At 32.6% G+C, this 23,017-nt stretch overlaps 1 protein-coding gene across 1 annotated transcript in view; it reads right to left on the bottom strand.

Moving 5' to 3' along the window:
• Nucleotides 1-531: 531 nt before the first annotated feature.
• The window catches only part of Polr3F (RNA polymerase III subunit F), a 58,461-nt gene continuing 35,975 nt past the window's right edge, over nucleotides 532-23,017 (bottom strand). Inside the window, exons 7-9 of the mRNA XM_085823906.1 lie at nucleotides 12,895-12,999; nucleotides 9,954-10,139; nucleotides 532-6,922 (exon numbers count right to left, since the gene is read on the bottom strand). Of these exons, the coding sequence (XP_085680032.1) occupies nucleotides 6,845-6,922; nucleotides 9,954-10,139; nucleotides 12,895-12,999 (369 nt within the window). The 3' untranslated portion in view covers nucleotides 532-6,844. The remainder of the gene's footprint in view (nucleotides 6,923-9,953; nucleotides 10,140-12,894; nucleotides 13,000-23,017) is intronic.

Here is a 23,017-nt window from a genome sequence, read left to right as displayed (position 1 = left end):
TCTTGTCATAATAATTAATGACAAAACAACGTTAATTTATGGAAAATGTATTCAATGCGGCCCGCCAGTCTGAGACCACTGCAATATGTTTTTAAAAGAATTCTCCTCTGTAGTGAAACTACACGAGATCAGTAGTTTGCTAAATCTATATTTTAGCTACAAAGAAGTATAGTGCAATGAACTGTCTGTCTCACTAATTTGCAGTCTACAGAGAGAGACTATTTTTACAAATATGTACAATGAGTATAAAAAATCACACTATGCTCATAAAAACTAGCTCTTTAAGTAAAAAAGAATATACTTAATTGATCATGTATGCAATCACTGTTAAAAAAAATCTAATACTTAAAGGACAAACAACTTCATGCACAATACTCTAAAAAACTAATTTTAATGCTCCCATAATAACCACAATAACGTGTGACAAATATAAACTATTTTATTTACATATATACATATTTCTCCACTGTTGTATACATAAAATGATTCTTTATTAAAAATATTCAGGATAACTACATGAATATAAATAAATAAAACTTCATTTAATCTTTATTCTTTACAGTTTCCAAAACTTTTTTCATTTACAAGTAAAATATATAAAATCAATGCAGCCATGTTTAATACTTTTATACATTTTGAAGGAACATCAAACAGATCAGAATGGTAAACATTTATTGAAATAAACAAATGATTTATTTATGTATCACCTTTTTTATCTACTTTATTACACATACAAATTCCTTCTTACATAATGCTGAATTTTCTACAGCTCTAGAAAAGTAGGAAAACAAAATGTTGTGTATGTGCTTCCAGATAAGAAAAATGTAATTTTTAAAATGAATTTTAATCACACAGTTAAAAGAAAAAATAAACAACCTTTGATGAGCTGATAATACACAACTTGACATAAAAAATGCTCTGGAATCACAATAATGAAAAAGCAAAAGACTGTTGAAATAAAAAGAATTCTTAAGTCCAAAGGACTTGTTACTTAAATCAGATACCTCCAGAAAAGCTTCAATATATATTAAAAACCAGATTATGGTAACTGAGATAAACAGTACTAAATAATATAATAGGCAAAATTTTTCAGAATTTGTTATTAACAACTGCCATGTATTTGGGTGCGCTCAGCCAATCAGGTGTCTACCTTGCGGGAAGAATCCAACAAGTGAGACAGATGAGAGCTGTCCGCAGAAAGTGTGGTAGGGAGGCTACGCCTGAGTTCGAGTTTCGATTTTAGCCAGCATGGCTAATTAATTTGTAAGGTATTAAACGACTGTGTTTCATTGAAGTAATTTTCTTAAATCATATAATATCAATGTCATGTAAATATTTGTACATAAAAGTCGCGCTTCTATATAATAAAGGATCCATTTTCCAATAATGTATTGTGTCACGTCTCTGCCATCCCAACAAGTATGACAGCACGCTTTCTTTATAGAACCAGAGAGAACGAAGATGACTGGATTTTGCAAAAAGGTGAGGAATTTTGTTGTAATTTTTAACGACAATTTCTTATAAATATGTTTAAGTGAGTAATTAAAAGTGATTTGATTTTGGTGTTGAAGGAACTCGGTGAAGAAGCCGATTCCAGTTTAAAAGATGTAGAATTAAAATATAAGCTTTTAAGTTCTAAAGAATATTTCAAAGATAAAGATTTTGTCTCTTGTCATAATAATTAATGATCTCCATTTATGCTTATGTATGGTCATGAAGCTAGAGGTCCCTTAGCTGTATTAAAATCATCATGGTCTGGTGAAATACCATTACCCTCAATCTAAATTCAGCAATTGATCATCTACAAGAATTAAAGATAAATTTAGAAAAAAGCATCTGAGCTCGCTTCTTTATCTGTCGTGGAAAAACAAGAAGATTACCCATATTACTTTAACTGTCGCAAAAGTATGAAAGAATTTAAAAATGGTGATCTATTATATTTACTTATACCAGACTCTAGCAACAAGCTATATGCTAAGTGGACAGGTCCAGGTGAAATTGTTGAAAGAGTAAATCCTCATTCTTATAAGGTTAAATTACCAGACGGGAGTGTGCGGCATGTTCAAGTAAACAAAATAAGAAAATTTTATGTTCGAGCATAAACTGTAGAAGTAATATTTGATGATGATTCTGAGTTTGGGGAAATTTGTCCAACTCCAAATAAAGGGGATTGCACAGCAACTAGAAGAGACATTGAGGTGGATATTAGTCATTTTGAGGGTAGCAAACAAAAGTAATTACATGAGCTTTTACTCAAGCACATCATGTTATTTTCTGGTGAGATCCAAATAGCCAGTGTTGATGAACATAGAATTCAGTTGTTACCTGGAGCTTAAAGGAAAAAAACCATATATCTATAAGATCCCAGAATCTTTGAAACCCGGAGTAGATAAACAGATGGAAGAATTAGAGAGTTTGGGTCTTATTAAGCCAAGTGAAGCTGAAATAGCATACCCAGTCATATGTGTTGCCAAGAAAGACGGAAGTATGAGTTGTATTGACTTCAGGTTGTTGAACCAAGTAACCAAGCTTGCTGATTTTCCAATGGAGAATATGACTGATCTAATCAATAAAATTGGACATGTGAATATTATCACCTGTTTAGATGTTTTGAAAGGTTACTGGGAAATACCTTTAGAAGAAGAAAGTCGTGATTTAACATCATTCAAGACTCATCGTTCCCAATACCGTTGGAAGGTGATGCCTTTCGGATTAAAAAATGCAACTTCTACTTTTCAGCGAGTGATGAATGATACCTTAAGAAAATATAGTGATTTTTGCAAAGCCTACATTGATGATATTGCTATTTTTCCCCAGATTGGAATTCGCATCTCAAACATTTAGATGCTGTGCTAACTACATTAAGTGATCTCAGATTTACGGTGAATGTGAGGAAATGTGTTTTTGCCCGTTCGGAGATAAAGTATTTAGGACATATAATGGGAGCTGGAAGACATCAACCTGATCCTGAAAAATTACAAGCCATTGAAATTATAAAAAGTCCTATAATGAAGGCTGCTCTAAAGAGTGCATTAGGCTTATTCAACGATTATCGTGATTACATAAAGAATTATGCAGAAATAGCTCGCCCATTGACAGAGCTAAAATACGAAAAAGAAAATTCCCAAGATAATTGGGTGGACTGATATTGAGGAATCAGCATTTTAAGATCTGAAACATCAACTGTGTAAAGCACCAAAACTTTACACTCCAGACTCAGAAAAACCTTACACCATACAGTGTGATGTTAGTTCATGTGGTGTTGGTGCTTTGCTTGTCACAACGAGACAGCAAAGGCAGTTTGCATCCTATCAGCTTTGCCCGTCAAAAACTTTCGAAAACTCAGAAGAACTGGTCAACTATTGAACGTGAGGCTTATGCCATTGCTTGGTCATTAAAAAAGTTTGTGTAGGTGTTTGGATCGAATATCAAGCTGATCACAGACCATAATCCATTATTATATTAGCATTAATCGGCACCTCATTCTGCCAAATTACAGAGATGGGCAACGGCACTTCAGCATTATAATATTCATATTTATCCACTGCCCTGGTGCACAATTAAAAAATGCAGACAGTCTTTCAAGAATAGTTGGTGAATGGAATAGGTGTGAACTAAGTACGAACTGATATGTTTAAAATTTTGCATTAGTTATTTTTCTTTTGTTCCGGAATTGTACAAGAACTACTTTCCATCTGTTTTGGAACAAAAAAAAAAAAAAAAAAAAAAAAAAAAAAAAAAAAAAAAAGGTTTTTCATTTAATGTTGCGTTGTAATATTGTGTTTTGAAATACTAATGCCCGGTATTGTATCAAGGCATCTGTTCATCTGTTGTGAGATGAATGTTTATTGCACTTATTTCAAAGTATGTTATTATGACATGTATACATGTCATATATTTTGAATTTATTTGGTTAAGAAAAAATGAGATAATGAGATAATAGGCAAGTATTGGTATTACGTTTGTAAAAGTGTTTATATATGTCATTTAAGTGCTTAATTGTTTATTTCATGTGAAATGATTTAAATATTAATAAGTGCATTAATTATTAAGCATTGGCTTTTCGAGTATACAATTTAAAAGTTCATGAACTCATTTCCTGGTTTAGTTTTCAGATTCTGCTTTGCTTTGTGGCGCAGCACAATCTTACCTGGCATTGTATCAAGGCATCCGAGGGGAGGGGTTATATGAATGGGAATACATACATACATATGAATGGAAATATATTAGGCACATATGAATTTGGCTGCGGTCAACCAATCAACTGTCTACCTCATGGGAAGAATCCAACAAGTGAGACAGATGAGAGCTGTCTGCAGAAAGTGTGGTAGGGCATCTACGCCTGAGTTCGAGTTGCGATTTTAGCCAGCGTGGCTGATTAATTTGTAAGGTATTAAACAACTGTGTTTCATTGAAGTAGTTTACTTAAATCATATCATATCATATCAACGTCATGTAAATATTTGTACATAAAAGTCGTGCTTCTATATAATAAAGGATTCATTTTCCAATAATGTATTGTGTCACGTCTCTGCCATCCCAACAAGCATGACAACCACATTTTTAATTTAATAATATAACCTATCAAAATAGTTTTTAGAATTTATGTTATTAACTACATTTTTATTATTTGAATTTAATCTTATACAGGGTTCATAGCCATATTTTAGTTAAAAAAATAAGCAACTATAAGCCCTTTTCAAGCACATTTTAAGAAAAAAATAAGCACCTGTCTAATTACATTATACACAACTGCATAAACCTTAAAAGAAAAAATAGACTTGCAATTTAAAATATGAGCAATGCAATATTTATTAAGAGAATGGGCATTACCTCAACCATGGAAAACAATTAACTTTTTTTTTTAAATTTTAAATGACAGTTCAATTTACAGAATTAGTTTACAATGAGAGAAAAAAAAACTATGCAGAACTAAACTATATTGAGATTTAATGATAAAATTTCAGTTCAAAATATAGAAAATAAATAATAATAAGCCATATTAATTGTATTCGTTTGGCACCTAATAATAAATAGAATTTATTTTTCCACTCATATTAATATTTAAATAATTAAATAAAAATTCTGAACATTTTCTAAATTTTCATTGCATAACAGTTTTCCCTTAACATATATTCCAAGCAAAGTAATTTAAGTAAAAAAGAGGAACATTTCTGAAATCAGGAGACGGGAAATTGCTTCATGTAGTCATCCTTTAACAGTAAAAGCTTAACTAACCCGCATACTTGGAAATTGTCGAATATTCCGTATAGTCGAGCGTAACTGGAAAAAGAGGAGGTGGGGGGAGATTGTAGCCGTTCTTTAGATTTCTCGGCTAAATAAATGATTTTGACATTTCGATATGTGCATCATATAAAAATTGATCAACGGAACTGAGAAATATTCTGCTTAGAAAGAACAGTAAAACTTTTTTAAGTGTTCATAAATAAATCTCAAACTGAACATCAAAATTAATTATCTCTGCAAAATACCGCAAACGTTATTGCGCAATTCTTCCATACGTGATATTATGATATTACGCAATCGGAATCGGAATCGACAGCTGCCAGTATTCGGAGAATAAAGAACTAAATAAAGGAAAAGAAAGAGACGTACTAATCTGGGGTGTTTTTGATTCTAATTTTGAACAGAACGTTAAATTTCCGGAATAGAATCATTCTTCGCTTGGGTTGGGTAGACAGCAAAACTTTTATCGCTGCTTCAATATTAGAGATTATGTGGAGAAAGGGGAGAACCTCCCAACCTCCATACTGTATAATGTATTGGGGAAAAAAAAAAAAAAAAAAAAAAAAAAAAAATTATTATGACTATTCGATTACTTTCCTTTTATTTAAGCCATTCTGAATATTATTCCTTAGAAAGCTAATTTGTGTAAAAATACACCCATTTTTGGAAGTTTATCTAAACTTCAGCAGCTACTGCAACTATATTATTATAAATATTCATACATATGCTCATAATATAAGCATAATGATCATAATAAACACGAATATGAACTGACCACGCGGAACGAGAATGTAAATTATTAAAATCTTGATAGAAATTTAGAAGTATGTAGTATTTGGGTGGGAGGAAAAGAATACTGAATGCATGGGAATTTTGTATGGTTTTCGCAATTCTTTGACCAATAGAACGACGTGCACCTGTCTGTACTCTCCTGCACACCATAGGTTACGTTAATGCAGAGAAAGGGGGAAAAGCTATTTCCGGGAGTATGATTCACCATCTGACTTTCCATATAAGGAGGAAAAGTTGTTTATATAGTTTCGGCTTTGGTACGGGGGGGGGATGCGCGTTCATTAAAAAAGCACTAAAAGCAAAAAATAAGCAATAAAAACAAAAAAATAAGGGCTTTAAAGAAAAAGTAAGCACCTATAAGGGCCCTTATATTTTATTTTCAAATATAAGGACTTATAAGCACTTGTAAGGACCACTACGAACCCTGTTATAGCAAATTTAAAATATTGATCTAAAACATTTCTTATGTGTTTTACTCTACTAGGCTGTCTAATAATTTTTAGGTCAAGCACTGAATAAATCTGATGTTTTACCTACTATGAAAGAGAAATTCATTAAAATGCATTTACTGTTAAAAATACTGATTTAAGTATTTACTATTCATTACAAACAGAAATATTTAAAAATATTAGTACATTTAAAAGTAACTAGGGGAGTACTAAAAACTTTAGTAATAACAATGTATAGGAAAATATTATAATACGACAACATAGCATTAAAACAGATGATTATTGTGCAGTCATTTACATATGATGATGATCATGAATATATCAGGTACATATCACAGTTCAAAAACAAAATAGCTTCAAAAATCAAGCCATTCTTTCATGTATGGACAAGTTGAAGGGGAAATAACACCACCTTCTTGACATTCACTGTGAACCTAAAATTAAATTTAAAAAAATGGACCAATACGTAAAAATAAATGTTAAAGAAACACATACATATACTCGTATACATGCAACAGATTGGAGAGGCATCTGTTATAGATTGGAAATTGCCTTATTGCACAGATGTAACTTGGAGACATTAGTAAATCACTTTAAAGTGTTATGCATAAAAGTGTTAAAGCTGCAATGTTAAGCTTTACTGTGAGATATAGGGTCAAAAAGTTTTGGTTTCAACTGAAATCTCTTTCCCGGATTGGATAAAAGATAGTTACAATGCATGATATGTAAAACTGTACGATGCAGATTAATTTTGAAATGATGTAATTCATCATTTCAAAATTAAGAATTAATTAAACACATTATAAACTGAAAATGATACCCTAAACAAATTTAGTAATTAAATATCTCAGTCTCAAAAATAAGCAATAAAAACAATCAATTTTTGTCATAAGGAAGTCAAACTGTTTGTGTTTTCATTTTTATAATAAGTACAAACTTTTCTTAAATAAGTACAGGTACTAGAGTAATGTACAAAAAGTTAGATTTTTGTATTTTACACATTTTTTTTTTTAAATTTAAAAGTATGAAAATGCTATTCATTTTAAAACATTTTTCTAACTGGAAGAATTTTTCAGAGAGAAAAAACTGATTTTTCTACCATTAACATATTCCATTTTCAAGCAATGATTCTTGGCTGTTATGATGTAATACATTAATATTTCTCAAACATTTTAAAGGGTAGCAACAAACTTAGCCCTGTTCTTATCCGATCATGAGATTTATTGTTACTTGGTATATTTACATCGTTATTTGAAACATTTTATTATTTTTTTCCCTAATGATTGGAAGACTACAGAAACAAATTGTAAACTAAATAGTTTTATATATCTAGCTAATAAATGCTATGATGACAGCTCTTGGTACAATTCCGTTACAAGAGCATCAGTTAAAAATGTGCCAATAACCACGGCGATATCTTGGCTCGGGAATTTAACATTTGAAATATCGTCGCTCAAGAATTCCAGTTTATGTTTGAAATATTGTTGCTTGTTATTTTGAATATTTTTTATTTACGTTTAAAATATCATGGCTTAAGATTTTTAGTTTTCATTTGAAATGTCGTCACTGGTTATTTTTTGCCATATTTCGTTATTTGTTTTAGTATGATGGATTACAATTTGGCAGTTACCTAATGACAAAGAGGCTGCCATAAGATTCTTTCAGGATAAAGGAATAATCCATAGCAACAGACTTTGTTCTCAAAATCATTCGATAAAGTTAACTTTTGACTCAAACAAAGCTCCTATATGGCCTTGTTGCGTATGTTCTTGTTGTGAAAGAAAAAAAAAAAAAAATGAGAACCAAACATGGTTTGAAGGCTTGCATCTTACTTTCCTCAATGCCATTCGTTTCATTTATCTGTGGTGTTAAGAACTGATGGTGATTGAACTTTGTGAACTTCAATTAGAAATGAGCCATAATACAACAGTAGATTAGAATAACTACTTGAGGTATGTGGAAATAGTTTGATGTCTTGTAAAAGAATTAAAATTGGAGGAGCCAACAAAATCCTAGAAATAGACGAAAATGCCGGGAAAGCAAAGACTGTTTTCTGGTCACGGTTTTTGATCGTTTTTCTATGACATTGATGACTGCCATTCAAGAAAACATAGCGGATGGCAGCATTATATTTTCAGACTGCTGGAAAAGATATAAGCAAGAAGAATTAAGAAATTCACTTATGACAGTCTATACATGACCATTTCACTGTGAATCACAGTTTTAATTCTGTAGACACCAAAACTGGATGTCATATTCAAACTGTGGAGCGATTGTGGGGCAGCGATAAATGGAAAAATAAACGTCAGTGGGGCACAGCTCGCTACCATTTAGAATCATATTTAATAGAATTTATGTGACGCCGATTATATTCAAAAACGCAAAATTTTTCTGCAGTATTGAATGATATTTGTAATTTTTATGCCACCTGTTTAGATTGTATTTCATTTTGTTTTGATATTTTTTATTTATGTGTAGAATACTCTAAGTTACAAAATTAAAAAGTAAATTTACTTTCTTTACAAATTACGGGGAAAAAAAAAAAAAAATTTCTTTTTATGGATTTAATTTTTTTTATTCTTTTGAACTCTATTATCATTTTATAATTTAATACTTGGCAAGAATTAGCAGGGGGGAAACTTTTTTTAACTGATTCTGCTATAACAGAACAGTACCCAGCTCTTTATAAACAGTGTGCCAGTCCTAAAAACTTCACATTCAAAGAATTCAGTCTATAAATTTAAAATTTATACATTAAATAGTTATTTATTAAATAGTTTATAATTTATACATTAAATGATACTGCAAAAACTTTTTTTCCATTCACCAGCATGCAATGCATTTTTTGTTTATTTTGAAATAAATATTCTGAGGTTTTTCACAATATTTACTTGACGAATCGGTTCTACATTACCCAAATAATCGCATATAATGTACAGTAGCATGAGACTTTTTATTTATTTGTTTCATAATTCCCATTAAAGGAGTTTTATTTATTTATAGAATGACTGTCATTGTATAATGGATTTTCAAATTCTGTGTCTCTCTTCTATGACAGAAAATTAACTACCTTAGAAACTTTTATTTTTATGAAATACTCATAAAATAAATACCATTAAACTTTAACATTGTTTAGTAGTTCAGAGGAAAAAATATAATAATACATAATAATATTATATTTAATAAGATTTAAAAGTACAATATGTAACTTAATGAATAAATGCTTAAATCCAGGTGCAGCTGAAAAGGATTTACTAAGATCCTTAGCTATGGAAAAGATAATACAATTCAATATTGTAATACCTCTCATGGTATCTTGTGGATAACTTCTGTTATTAAATAGTGAAGAATCTTTACATACATATAGACTGGCACACTGTTAGCAAAAAGAACCAGTAATAATTTTTGCACTTTAAAGTTTACAGACATTCAAAAGAATTTAAATGACTGAAGGAAAAAACTTACAGGACAAACACCACATGGAACCCTCATCAGACCGCAGCTGTGAACAAGGGGTTTGATAACCCTGTATAGATTTTCTCCACCACTATCACTGGAAGTTGATCCACACTCAACTACAGACTTTTCCACTTTGCCATCATAAATTAGGGTATCTAAAATTGTTTCAATGTCTTGTAAACTCAACTGCACCTAAAATATATTTCAATAAAGATTAGTTTATTTAAAAAAGGATATAAACATTCAAACTCACTCACATATTTAGTTGAACTTTACAAACAAAAATAGAATTATGCTTTAAAATGCTATCGCTTATAAAAGTACTGAAAACTCGACATTGTATAAACCTTTCTTTTAATTGCTAAAATCTGTTAACCAAGCAGAACATTATCTTTGAAATAAAGTGGTGGTTTATTAATAGGTAGACTTTAATAATTCCTAACATAGCGTATATGATAGTATAAAATGTGTATAAGCACACTTTAAGCACTGTACTGATATATTTATGCATATGAATGCCTGCATGTTTCCCTGTTCTGTTCAAAGATTTGTTATGCTATTTTAATTTTGTAATTTTTGTCTTTTTACTTTTGTGACATTATTTCTTAAAACCTATATAATGAACCCGATGGCACGATTTAGTCGTTTTGTGAAATTTCAATATATCAAAAGTAGCAAAATGGCTGATGAAAGTGAGATAAACAGTGTGGATTACCCCTCACATTCCTCCTTTCCATTGATCTGTTAGTATGTTTATGGTTAAACCATACTGTGAGCTAAACCTTCTTCAGTTTGCTGGGCAGAATTTCTCAGCTTATATCCAGGTTTGCTTGTGTAGTATTGTGTTATCTGTACAAATGGGAATTTTGAAAGAAGAAAGAAAAAATTAAAGTGATAATGGAAATGAAACTGGATACCTTGAGAGATTGGGGAAAAAGAAAAATATTAATAAAACTGTCATGGATTTATAGTGGCTCACCTGTATTTTTGAAATTTATTTGCATAGATCTTGTAATTAATATTGAAGCACAGACTATTTTTCCCCCTGACATTTTATTTCCCCCCATTTTAAGCCCTGTTGTTACGAATTAGATATCATCAAAATATTTCTTTCAATAATATAATTTACACAAAGCATATTATTTAGTATCTCACATAATAATTCAGGCACTTGAAACTTTTGTTTTGGCAGATGAAGTTTCTTAGCCTAATTGCATTTGGAAATTATTACTTGTTAAGCAAAATATATGAACATTTCCATATCTGAAGTAAACATGGCAAGACGCTACAAACTAACAATAAGTTCTGTTAGAAATTTAATTAGTCACCCTTTTAAAGGTAGTGAAAGTATATGAAATATCCAAGAATATCTTTGATGCAAAGTGTTCAAGTAGCTTTGATGTTACAGGACGATAAAAATTGCATGGAACTTTTGAAAATGCCCTGAAGTTTGGACTACATTCTCAGATAATATGAAAAAGTTGGAGATTCTGTGAAATGTTTTAAAAGAACAGTTTGAAATAAAAGTTAATTCTGAGGCTGTTAGCAAATTATTAGAATACATGGATAATGGGTGATCAGAAAAGAAATTCGTCAACAAGAAAATATGGAAAATAAGCCTGGCATTCACAAAACTAAGGTAAAAAAACATTTATCATGTGAAAATAATGTCAGGTTTGCACAATAATGCTATGTTTGTAATATTTGCATAACATATTATATTTATGTAATTTAATACGTTTAGATTTGATGGATGAACTGCTGTGTGATGAAAGCTAAATAAAAAATTTAATCAGAAAAACCTATTGCCTGCTGTTAAATATGAGGGTGAAGGCATAATTATTTGGGGATGTTTTACTGCTTCTGAGTTGAAATGTATAGTTTTTATATACAATAGTATGGATAAGTATAAATATTAATAAAAACTTAAAATCACAGGCAAGAAAACTCTCAGAATGCAAAATACATTGAAATTCTATCAGGATAGCAATCCTAAACACATAACCCTAAATGTTCGCAGTACAACTGTCCTCAAGTTGTCTAAATTCCTTAATATTCTCCAAACTTCCCATTAAATATATATGGCATTAAATTGAAGAGAGAATAAGGAAACATGAAATTTCTTTGAAAACTCTACCAAAAGCAATTCTTGCAGAGGAATAGTACAAAACAGAACATTCTTACAAGAAAAGCATTAGTTGAATCCAGGCCAAAATACATGAAAAGTGCAATTTTAGCCAAAAGATACAGAGTATGATATTGAATGTCTATTTTTATATTTTTATTAAATGCAAACTGTTTGCTCAAAATGTTCAAATACTTATGACAGTCCATTTTCAAAATTTTTTGAAATAATTATTTTTTTTAAAGAAAAATGCTCTGAATAACTTTTTCTAAAACAAGCAGATTTTAAAGAAATCAACCAATTGCATATGTAAAAAAAAGTAACGAAGTTATTTGTTAGCATTTAGTTACTAATATTTACAACTAAAATTAGAAGTGCTTAATAACATATGTAAGCTAGTGTAGCTGTTAGATAAAATATGCCCATCCCTTCTTCCATAAAACTCAACATCCTCTCAGTCCACATTATGTCAAATTTCTCAGACTCTACTGTAATTATGCAAGCCATCTGAACCATAAATTTTGCAATGATGTACAAGACTTAACCATGAATACCTTCTTCCAAGATATATCCAAAAATCTGACTGACTGGTACACTGTAGTTATGTATTCTTTCAAAAACCTCAATGAAACATTTACTATATTCAAATTACATTTGTGAATGCTTTTAATGCCGTAAATAATACATGCTAACTTTTTTTACTGACAATTTTTTTTAATTGCTTATATTTTTTGCCAATTTTTCTTAGTAAATTTATTGAAACCTGAAATCACAATAATAACTTTTTCCCCCATTCCAGTTCACAATCATAATTGAACATACCTTACTAACTTTCAATCCATTAATATAATTACAGACGTCTTTAGATGATTTGTATGATGCATTCCTCTGTGAAACTGGATCTGACAGCTTATCTGCGACAACTTTCTGAAAATTAAACATTTATAAAATTGAGAAAACAAATGATTAGACAAACTTAGATTAGACTTTAACATTCTATCTTAGACAAAAACCATACCTATGTTATAGCAATAGAATAAATAGAAAGCAACAGATAACACATATAAAATATCAATTGCCCTTTACTGCTAAATTTTGAAAATTATCTATTTTAATTTAGGGTGTAGTGGAGTTCAACTTCCTTTAATAACAACTGAATGATACATTTTTCATGGCATTAATATTACAGCAAAAAAATATATTTGTTTAAACTTAGCTATGAGAAGCATTACTTTCACAAAATTTCCATGAATTTTCCTTAAAATAAATAAATAATAATAATAATAAAAACCTATCGCATTCTTTCAATTATCACTTTGAACATCACAAATGATTTTTTTTTTGTTGCTCATTGCAAGTGATGTGTCAGAATCCACAAAGAATTCAAAAGGCTTCTTTTCCTGTTTGTTGATTTTATATTGCCGTATTCCTTCAAATTTTTACTTCTTTGTATGAAAGAAAGTAAAGGAAGTACAGTAATCACAAAAAATTTCGGGTATCATATTTCAATAGAAAATTCCTTTTGACTACATTTTGCATGGCATCTGTATGTATGGACTGAATAAAGAACTAATTTTCCAAAATGGATTTTGTCGTTACATCTGTATGTATGTATGCATCTCGCATAACTAGTTCTGCACCTCCCTTTTTTATTGAAATCAGCAGTACCAAACATATATATACATCCACCCCTTACCCGGCTTAAAAGTCTTTACCTGGCCTTTATTTTTGCAATCATTAATTGTAGTCGTAGACTTCCAATTACAGAAGTGTTTTAAATGACAAAAACATTCATGTTTTGGCAATGTTAAATTAAAAAAATCTGATATGTACACCACATGACTTCCTTGTATGGAATATTAAATCATACGCATTTTTTCTTGCATTTTATTTAAACTTATTAGATTGAATTAAACCTACTTCGCCGACAGCGCATAAACCACAATAGAATAAACGCATTCTTTAAAATTCACTTTGTTTACCATAGCGACACTGGCGCTAGGTTTACTTAACGGTATTATATTTCATTCATATTATAACTCAGAATGCATAAAATGTATATCATTTAAAGAATTATTTAATCGTTGATACATGTTCTATTCAAATACTATAATAAAGCTAGAACTATGTATAAAAGAAATTAAGCAAACAAAACAAAAAAGAAACAGTTTTTCACAGACAATTGAGTATTTCTCATTTAATTAATTCAGTTCTCACTTCGCGAGAAGGCAAAAATACATAAAAACTCAAAATATCTATATTAAAAATTATGAAGTAAATCTCAAACGCTTATTTCCTCGAAAAAATTCCAGAAAGAATTAAGCATGATTTAATTGGCAATAATAAATGAATGCATTGTCTTTGTTGTTGCAAAGCTAAGTTTCTCTAGATTGGCAACAAAGCCACTACTCTCCTGTTTCAAATGTAAACATCAATGGCCACCATTAAAAACAGGCTTAGCGGCAATTAAACAACTTTAAAATTGCTGATAATTCTAAAAATATTGCACACAGATTTACTTTTGGTGGTCGTGTGCTTAATGCATAATATAATTAAAGAATATAAGAGTAGACAATCTCCTATAACAAAGGAATATATTAAGTACTAAATTACAATTTAAATTACATTGCAGAGATCAACGCAGAGCTCGGAACCCAGTTCAAGCTGCCGTCATGTACAGTTGTCTGACGAGAAGTCTGAGTGAGTAATGACGTCGCTTTGCTGCTCCGATTAAGAACTGGATTTTACACGTGGCACCATCTCATGAATAGAAGTTGAAGTATCTGTCGGAATGCCACAGTACTCCCCCCAAGTACCATCGGTACGTTATAAGTACTTTGGGTTAAATTTAACCTTTCTTCCAGATCTGGTAGTTTTAGGTTGCTCTTTAACGGGATGTAAGCTTTCTTCCGAGAGTGATGTTGATGTATGATGAGTTTTCTTCCGAGAGTGATGTGAAGTTGTTGGATCTTGCATTAGAAATGCTGGTTTGAGACGATCGATTCCAATCACTGATTGTTTGCCATTGCAGATGATGGTGAAATGTTTCGGTGTTCGTTTGACAACTTTGAATGGACCATCATATGAAGGTGTTAAAGTTGGCTTAATTGCATCGTTGCGCACGAATATGTGCGAAGATGTCTCAAGCGCAGGATGTACAAAATAGCTTGGCTGGTTATGCGAAGATGTTGGGGTTGGCGAGATATTGCTCATGGTCTCACGTAAACGTTGAAGGAATGTTGGAGGGTCGATAACTGGAGTAGATTCTGGGTGAAAGAATTCACCTGGCAGACGGAGGGTTGCACCATATAACATTTCAGCACAAGTGCTACCAATGTCTTCTTTGAATGCTGTACGAAGACCAAGCAAGACTAGGGGTAAGGCTTCTGTCCAGTGTGTGCTACTGTGGCACTTCAGACTTTGTTTGAGAGATCGGTGAAAGCGTTCTACCATCCCATTTCCAGATGGATGGTATGGTGTTGTGCGAATATGACGAATGCCAAGAAGAGAGGTGAGGGATGCGAACAAGTGACATTGAAATTGTCGGCCTTGGTCAGTAGTGATGGTGGTAGGCATGCCAAATCTTGAAAGCCACTGGGAGATGAATGCTCGAGCTACAGTTTCAGCGGATATATTTTCAATAGGAATGGCTTCAGGCCATCTTGTGTACCGATCAATACAAGTGAGGAGGTAAGTGTAACCGTTTGAAGGAGGCAATGGGCCAACCAAGTCTAAGTGCGCATGATCAAAGCGTCTTGCTGGAAGGTTAAATTGTTGAATGGGGCTGTGAGTGTGACGGGATACTTTACACCGTTGATATCTAATTCTAATACATGAACGAGTCCATTCCGTGATGTCTTGATTCATTGCTGGCCAGACAAAATCTGTCTGCGATCAGCTTTTTGGTGGCATGGATTCCAGGATGTGCCAAATTGTGCAAGGCATTAAACACTTCACGTCTAAAATTGACAGCAATATAGGGACGTATTCTATTGTTCTCTATGTTACAGTAAATTTTAAGCGTTGGATCAATGTGCAGCGGTTGTAACTGAAGGGAGGTATGTGGATTTGAGATTAGGTTCTTGAGTTCCTCATCATGCAATTGAGCTTTTGCAATTTCAGAGAAATCTGGGGTAGTGTGGTTGATATTGTTTACCCGAGACAAGGCATCAGCGACACAATTATCAGTACCAGATACATATCTGATATCTGTACTAAACTGGGCGATGAAATCCAGATGTCGAAGCTGACGAGGAGAACATGAGTCAGAGTTTTTTCTAAAAGCGAAGGTTAATGGTCGATGATCGGTGAAAATGATGAAGTCATGTCCTTCCAAGTTGTGCCGGAAGTATTTAACAGCACAGTACACAGCAAGTAGCTCCCTGTCATATGTGCTGTATTTCCTTTCTGCAGTAGTAAGTTTTCTGGAGAAGAATGCCATTGGGGAAAGTCCTTTAGTGGTATGGGCTTGAAGCACTGCTTCTATGGCCGTGTCAGATGCATCTACCATTATAGAGAGCTGATCACTAGGTGAGTGATAAGAAAGTGTGGCTGCATTTGCCAGATCGTGTTTGCATTGCACGAATGCTGCAGATGCAGATTCAATCCAAGGGACAGCTCATTGATAGATTTTTTCTTCAGAAACTCATGTAGGCACGCTTGTGTTTTTGCGGCATTTGGCAGAAAGCGTCGGTAGAAATTTAACATTGCTAGAAAACGCTTCAGTTCAGAGATGGTTTTGGGCTGAGGTAGGTCGTTAATTGCTTTGACTCTTTCCGGTAAAGGTTTAACTCCATTCTGGGTGATAAGACATCCAAGAAAGGAAACTGAGGGTTGACCCAAGTACACATTTGGATAGATTTAGTTTTAATCCATGATTTTTAAGGCGAGTGAAAATCTGACGCAGATGTTGAAAATGTTCTTCCGCATCTGTAGATGCAACCAGGATATCATCAAAATATGGGATGCAGAAATCGAGGCCAGACAGTACTTGGTGTATGAAACGCTGAAATGTTTGGCCAGCATTGCAAAGGCCAAATGGCATATATAAGTACTCAAAGAGACCAAATGGTGTAGTCACTGCGGTCTTGGGCACATCTTCAGCATGCACTGGGATCTGATGATATGCTCTGGCAAGATCGAGGGTAGAAAATATGTTTGTTCCATGAAAAAGATGGGTACAGTCTTGGATATGTGGGACTGGATATCTGTCAGAGACTGTGACGGTATTAAGTCGATGATAATCTCCACAAGGTCGCCAGTCACCATTAGACTTTTTAACCATGTGAAGTGGACTGGCCAATGGACTTTTAGATGGGCGAATGGTTCCCTGTGCTAGCATGAATTCAAATTCTTTGCGAGCAGCTTTTAGCATCTCTGGAGAAAGGCGACGAGGCTTGGAAAATACAGCTGGGCCATGTGTTTCAATGTGATGATACACTTCTGGCTGATTAGTATGCTGCCCTGATTTGGATGGGTTTAAAATGTCAGGGAATTCTGCTAATAACCGATGAAACCGTGTGCTGCCCGATACAACACTTATGTTGGTAGGTACGTTCGATATGTGAGAAGCTTGGCCCTGTGATGTCAGCTGAGTTGTAGCATCAATTAAGCAATTATTCTTGACATCAACTAGAAGGTGGAGATGTGTCAAGAAGTCGACACCAATAATTGCTTGAGTTACATCTGAAAGTTGAAAGTCCGGCGCAAGTTTAAATCAAGTGTCAATAGTTTGGTGCTGTAGGTTGCAATTTGGGTACCATTGGCTGCATACAGTACAAGTTTATTAAGTTGGTGAGCATTTGTTTTAGTTCTCGGGAGCACTGATATGTCAGCTCCAGTATCTACTAGAAAACATAACTGAGTTGAACGATCAGCCAGTACTATTCTGTTGATGTGGCGGACATTCTGTTGGCCAGCAGAAGACCGCCCATTTAGTTTCCCGCTTGTTCAAAAGTGCATGGAGGGGCACACTTGCGAGCTTGAGCGCCAAAATTCATATGATAAAAACATATGCCACTTGTTGGTTCTTTGTACTGCATTCGAGTATTGTGACGAGATTGACTCCTGCTTCGGGCACGAAATTTATTACGTGGGCCCTGATTTGATCGATTGTATCTCCGTGAAGCATGAAGACTTGTAGAGAGTTCAGATACTTTTTTGGTCAATTCAGCCACTTGTTGTTCGAGGGATGAACTGGAAGGTACAGCATTAGCAGCACTGACATAAGCTGGAGTAACAAGTTCATTAATTTTGTCAGCCATTGCTGCTAAACGGGTTAGATCTTCATTGGAAGCAGCAAGAATTATTTGTATGTTATTAGGGAGATGCGAAAGCCATAGTGACTTCAACAAGTCGTCACTAAAATGGCTTCCTGCCAGATCACGCATTCGTGACAGCAAGTATGAAGGTCGTTGATCTCCAAGTTCAAGTCCTTGTAGTAAAGTACGTATTTTTAAAGATTCACTTTCTGAATAGATTTCAATGAGCCGCTGTTTCAGTTTGGAGTATTTATCACAATCAGGTGGTTTGAGAATTAAGTCATGCACTGAATTCAGAATATCAGACTCAATTGCAGCAACTACATGGTTGAATTTTGTAGAATCCTCACTAATGCGAGTGATAGAAAACTGTGCTTCGATCTGAGCTAACCACAATGAAGGATTATTTTTCCAGAAAGGCGGTGGCTTCACCGCAACGCGTGTGATTTGTGGCTCTGGTGGAATATCGTTGGGCATACTGATAGATAATTTTCACTTTAATTAATAAACACTTAACAGTACAAATATCGTAGCATGAGGATACACTATTGATATTTTACCATGATAACAATAAATATTTTAACCATGCAGAAAAAATTTACGTAACGATACACACACAAATAAGACAGGGTCAGCAATTACACACACAAATAATATTTTACCGAAATGCATTTGGAAAGAAACCCCTATTTGAGAAAAAAAATGATGCGTTCATTTTGTATTGCGCACACACAAAATCACCACTTCACACTGCTAAGGCACTTTCAAAGGAAAAAGGAAATCACTCCTGTAGCACATGGGAAAATAGAAGGGAAGAATTTTGCCGTAGCACGTTGCAGAAAAATTACTGATGTAGCACATTTAGCGAAAATCCCTATTGTATCACATTTGTCACAAAAGTTGAATGATCGAAGAATTATTGCACGACTGGCGAAGTCAGCAGAATGGAACAGACCACACTGATGATTTGCTGAAGCTCCTTGCGATGATATGCACGACTTTGAAAAAAACACAAGCAATATATATCAATATTTCTAGAAATAATTGAAGGGGTACGTTGTAGCATAAGTTTAATGTCCATATTCGTTGTTATTTTTAGTCAGTTCTTCAGAATGCCTTGGATGCACGTGGCTTAGGGTCGTTGAAAATCCATTGTCAGTAGCGTGCTCAGTCAAAAGGTCACCACTTTTGGTGGTCGTGTGCTTAATGCATGATATAATTAAAGAAAATAAGAGTAGACAATCTCCTATAACAAAAGAATATATCCAGTACTAAATTACAATTTAAATTACATTGCAGAGCTCGGAACACAGTTCAAGCTACCGTCGCGTACAGTTGTCTGACGAGAAGTCTGAGTGAGCAATGACGTCGCTTTGCTGCTCCGATTAAGAACTGGATTTTACACGTGGCGCCATCTCATGAATAGAAGTTGAAGTATCTGTCGGAACGCCACATACTAAAGGCATAAAACCCTTAACTAGAAGATCAAAACAAAATAATTCAATCATTTTTAAAGCAAAAAATGTACAATTTACAAACATATAAGAGTAAAGAAACTGAGATCACTGAGCCGGGTAATAGAGTGGATATATATATAAATATATTTATATACGTTTGGTGCGGCTGATTGCAATCAAAACACGAGGTGCACATCTACATGTTATAGCAGTCCTATATACAAAATTTCAACGTTGGCGACTCATTTTTGAGTTATGCGAGATACGTACATACATACGTTCGTACAGACGCCACGAAAAATTCTTTTCAGAATTAATTTTAAAGCAGTTTTATAATTTTTTTGAAGGAAAAGAGTATTTTATTCTGTCCTTACGTACAGATATCACGTAAAAACATCGTGAAATTGCATTTGATAGCGGTCAAAATGGATATTTTCGTTGAAATATGCTACCTGAAACTTTTCGCGATTACAATACTTCCTTTTTACTTCGTATAAGGAAGTTAAAAAAAGGGGCAAATAACGAAATCCAACTTAATGCCGTTTCCCTGTTCTTTATATTTAGGAAAGTTTCGTTATGAAAAAATAAAATTATAAGAAGAAGATTCCAATGCAACAAAAACGGACCAGGATATTTAATTTCAAAATTTGGCATTTCTGGTGTTATTTTCAAGTTGCCTTGAGAGATCGGTTACTTAAGTCAGAATAATTTAAATGAAGTGTAGCAAAAAGGCTGCACAAGTAAGTCATGCAGTGACTTATCAGATTTTTTTTGATACAGATAAATCTTTCAGGTTTCGTATGCATTTCTGCACACAGAAATTAAGTACTTATAAGGACCATTAATGAAAAAAGTTAAGGACCTATGAGCAAATGGGAACTGAATAAATTCAATTAAAAATATTATCTATGCCTGAATTTTACTTTTGTAGCACCATCCTAAAAATAAAATAGATCCCTAAGTAGTAAGCAGTATTAGTAAACATGAATTAATGAACATAATTATTAATAAGTTTGAGAATAAAATAAACTTTATGCAATTTATCAAGTAGCATTAAATATTTTACACTTATAACAATTGGTCATATTTTAAAGAATATGACCAACATTTACGTTTTACTAACAGTTAGCTTTATGTTGATTTTTTTATGTCTCATTTTGTCACGTAAAATGAGAAGTAAGTTCACAATCAGCATGACTCATAACAAAAGACTGAATGTTGTCACTGCTGCTGCTCGTCTAGAGAGACCTGCTGATTAGAACAAACCTGAGTGGCCTGATGTAGGCACGATTGGCAAGTATTAAAAGTTAGTTAGGCTCTGTTTGATGCAGTTAGTGTTGTAGCTTCGTGTAGAGTTCGAGGGGCTGTAACCCAGTTAATATACTTAAAGGTTCCAATAAGGCATTAAAGCACCAGAGGTGATAAGTTGTTTTGTATTATTTTAAGTCTCAGTAGATGCAAAGAATAAGTTTTACTTGAATTTTTACATTTTTGTACTTTATCTTGTGACCACAGTGAGTATTAATGAATTGCAATAACATATAGAGATAATTTTTAAGGGTAAGCAGTTAGTTATAAATAATTAAATTAGGTAGTTTGATAACCTTAGTCAATATGTATTTACACGGCCATTATTAAATTTTATTTTTTAACAATATTTGTTAAAAAGCCCTATTAAAGTCAAAATCTAATAAAATTTCACAGTTTAAAATACATGTAATTTATGACATTGATTCTTAGACGCTATTAGGATAATTACACATTAAAAGCTATAAAACATTTATGTTTTGTAACAACAACACTCGACAAAATATTTATCTGTCATTTTAATTGGAAGCCTTTCCAGACATTTTGGCTAGTTTATATCGATTTCCTTCTCTTTAAGCATCTTTTCTAACAATTAGAGATTTGTCTCAATATGCAAAAAAATGCTCTCTCTAGTATCTGTGTGCTTTATCTCCTAACTTGTCAATCTCTCCACAATGTACCTATGAGGGTTTACTTGATCTGGTTAAAGTTATATAGTCCAAAACCCCCGACAGACGTGAAGCATATTATTGCTATGTCTGAAAATAACTACAATATCAGACAAAGGTTTAAATAAGCCTAATATTTAAAAAGAACTTAGAACATAAAGGCATGTTCTGATACTAACAAAATCAATTACAGCTCACGGTGGCGTAATTAAACAAGAACAGTCAAATTCAAACTAATAATGTGGACCAGTGGTCAAAGATTATGCAATTTAATTTTAATTTAATCTGGCTCAAATGAGGAAATAGAAATGGGAAATTATAGTAAAGGCTGAAATCATAAACAATTGGGTAATTTACATAATTATAACTGCACATATCTTTGAAGAATAATTTTCTTTATGTACACTGCTCAAAAAAAAAAAAAAAAAAAGGGGGGGGGGACAGTGCTATATCTCCCGTTCTACTGGGCCGATTGACAAAATTCAAACTGCGTTTTTCATGTCTCGAAAGCGCGACTTAGGATATATATTAGATTTATATATAGCACTATTCTAACATAGGTATTTCTATACAAAATCGGACTTTTTCTGAAATAACATACCAATTTTTTTCCATATTTCGATTCTACGACTCAAATTATGCCAGAATACCAAGTTTTGTAAAAATCGTACGACTAGTTTTTAAAATATTAGCTCTCAAACTTTTAGCTCCTCAATGTTAATTGAATTTGGCAAATATTTATTAATATCTCCTTTTTTATTAAACTTTTTTGATTTTTTCTCTCACATTTCGAAATTTAGGTTCATTCCAAATAAAATTTACCCATTTTTTGTGTTTTATTTTTTAAATTTCTATTTTTAAATAATTTTTATAAATTTTTCGAAAAAAATTTTGAATTATAACCTATAAAATTTTTACCATCATCATAAAGTAGGTGTATTTTTAAGCATATCTGCAAAAAATTAGACTTTTTTATTCAAAATTTTCTAAGATATACACGAATTTACATATTTTCGCGTTTTGAAATTTGGCATCATTTTTTTGAGCGATAATAACGCCAAATGTGGTCTATGGATTTTTGTTACACTGAATTGCCACAGCTATTTTTAACCTTAAATTTCAAGTAAACTTTTGCGGAGAATTAATTATATGAAATATTTTCCCTCAATAAGGCGTAATAAATATTTATTAATACTATATGAAAAGCTATTTTTTTAAATTATAGATGATATTATTCAAATTTTAACAATGT

This window comes from Stegodyphus dumicola, chromosome 9 (assembly GCF_044657685.1).
Source record: "Stegodyphus dumicola isolate Sdum_Otavi_A_Nest chromosome 9, ASM4465768v1".
In the NCBI taxonomy this organism is placed as follows: Eukaryota; Metazoa; Arthropoda; class Arachnida; order Araneae; family Eresidae; genus Stegodyphus; species Stegodyphus dumicola.
Note: the sequence above shows the minus strand (reverse complement) of the source record. Positions and strands in the feature narration are given on the sequence as shown.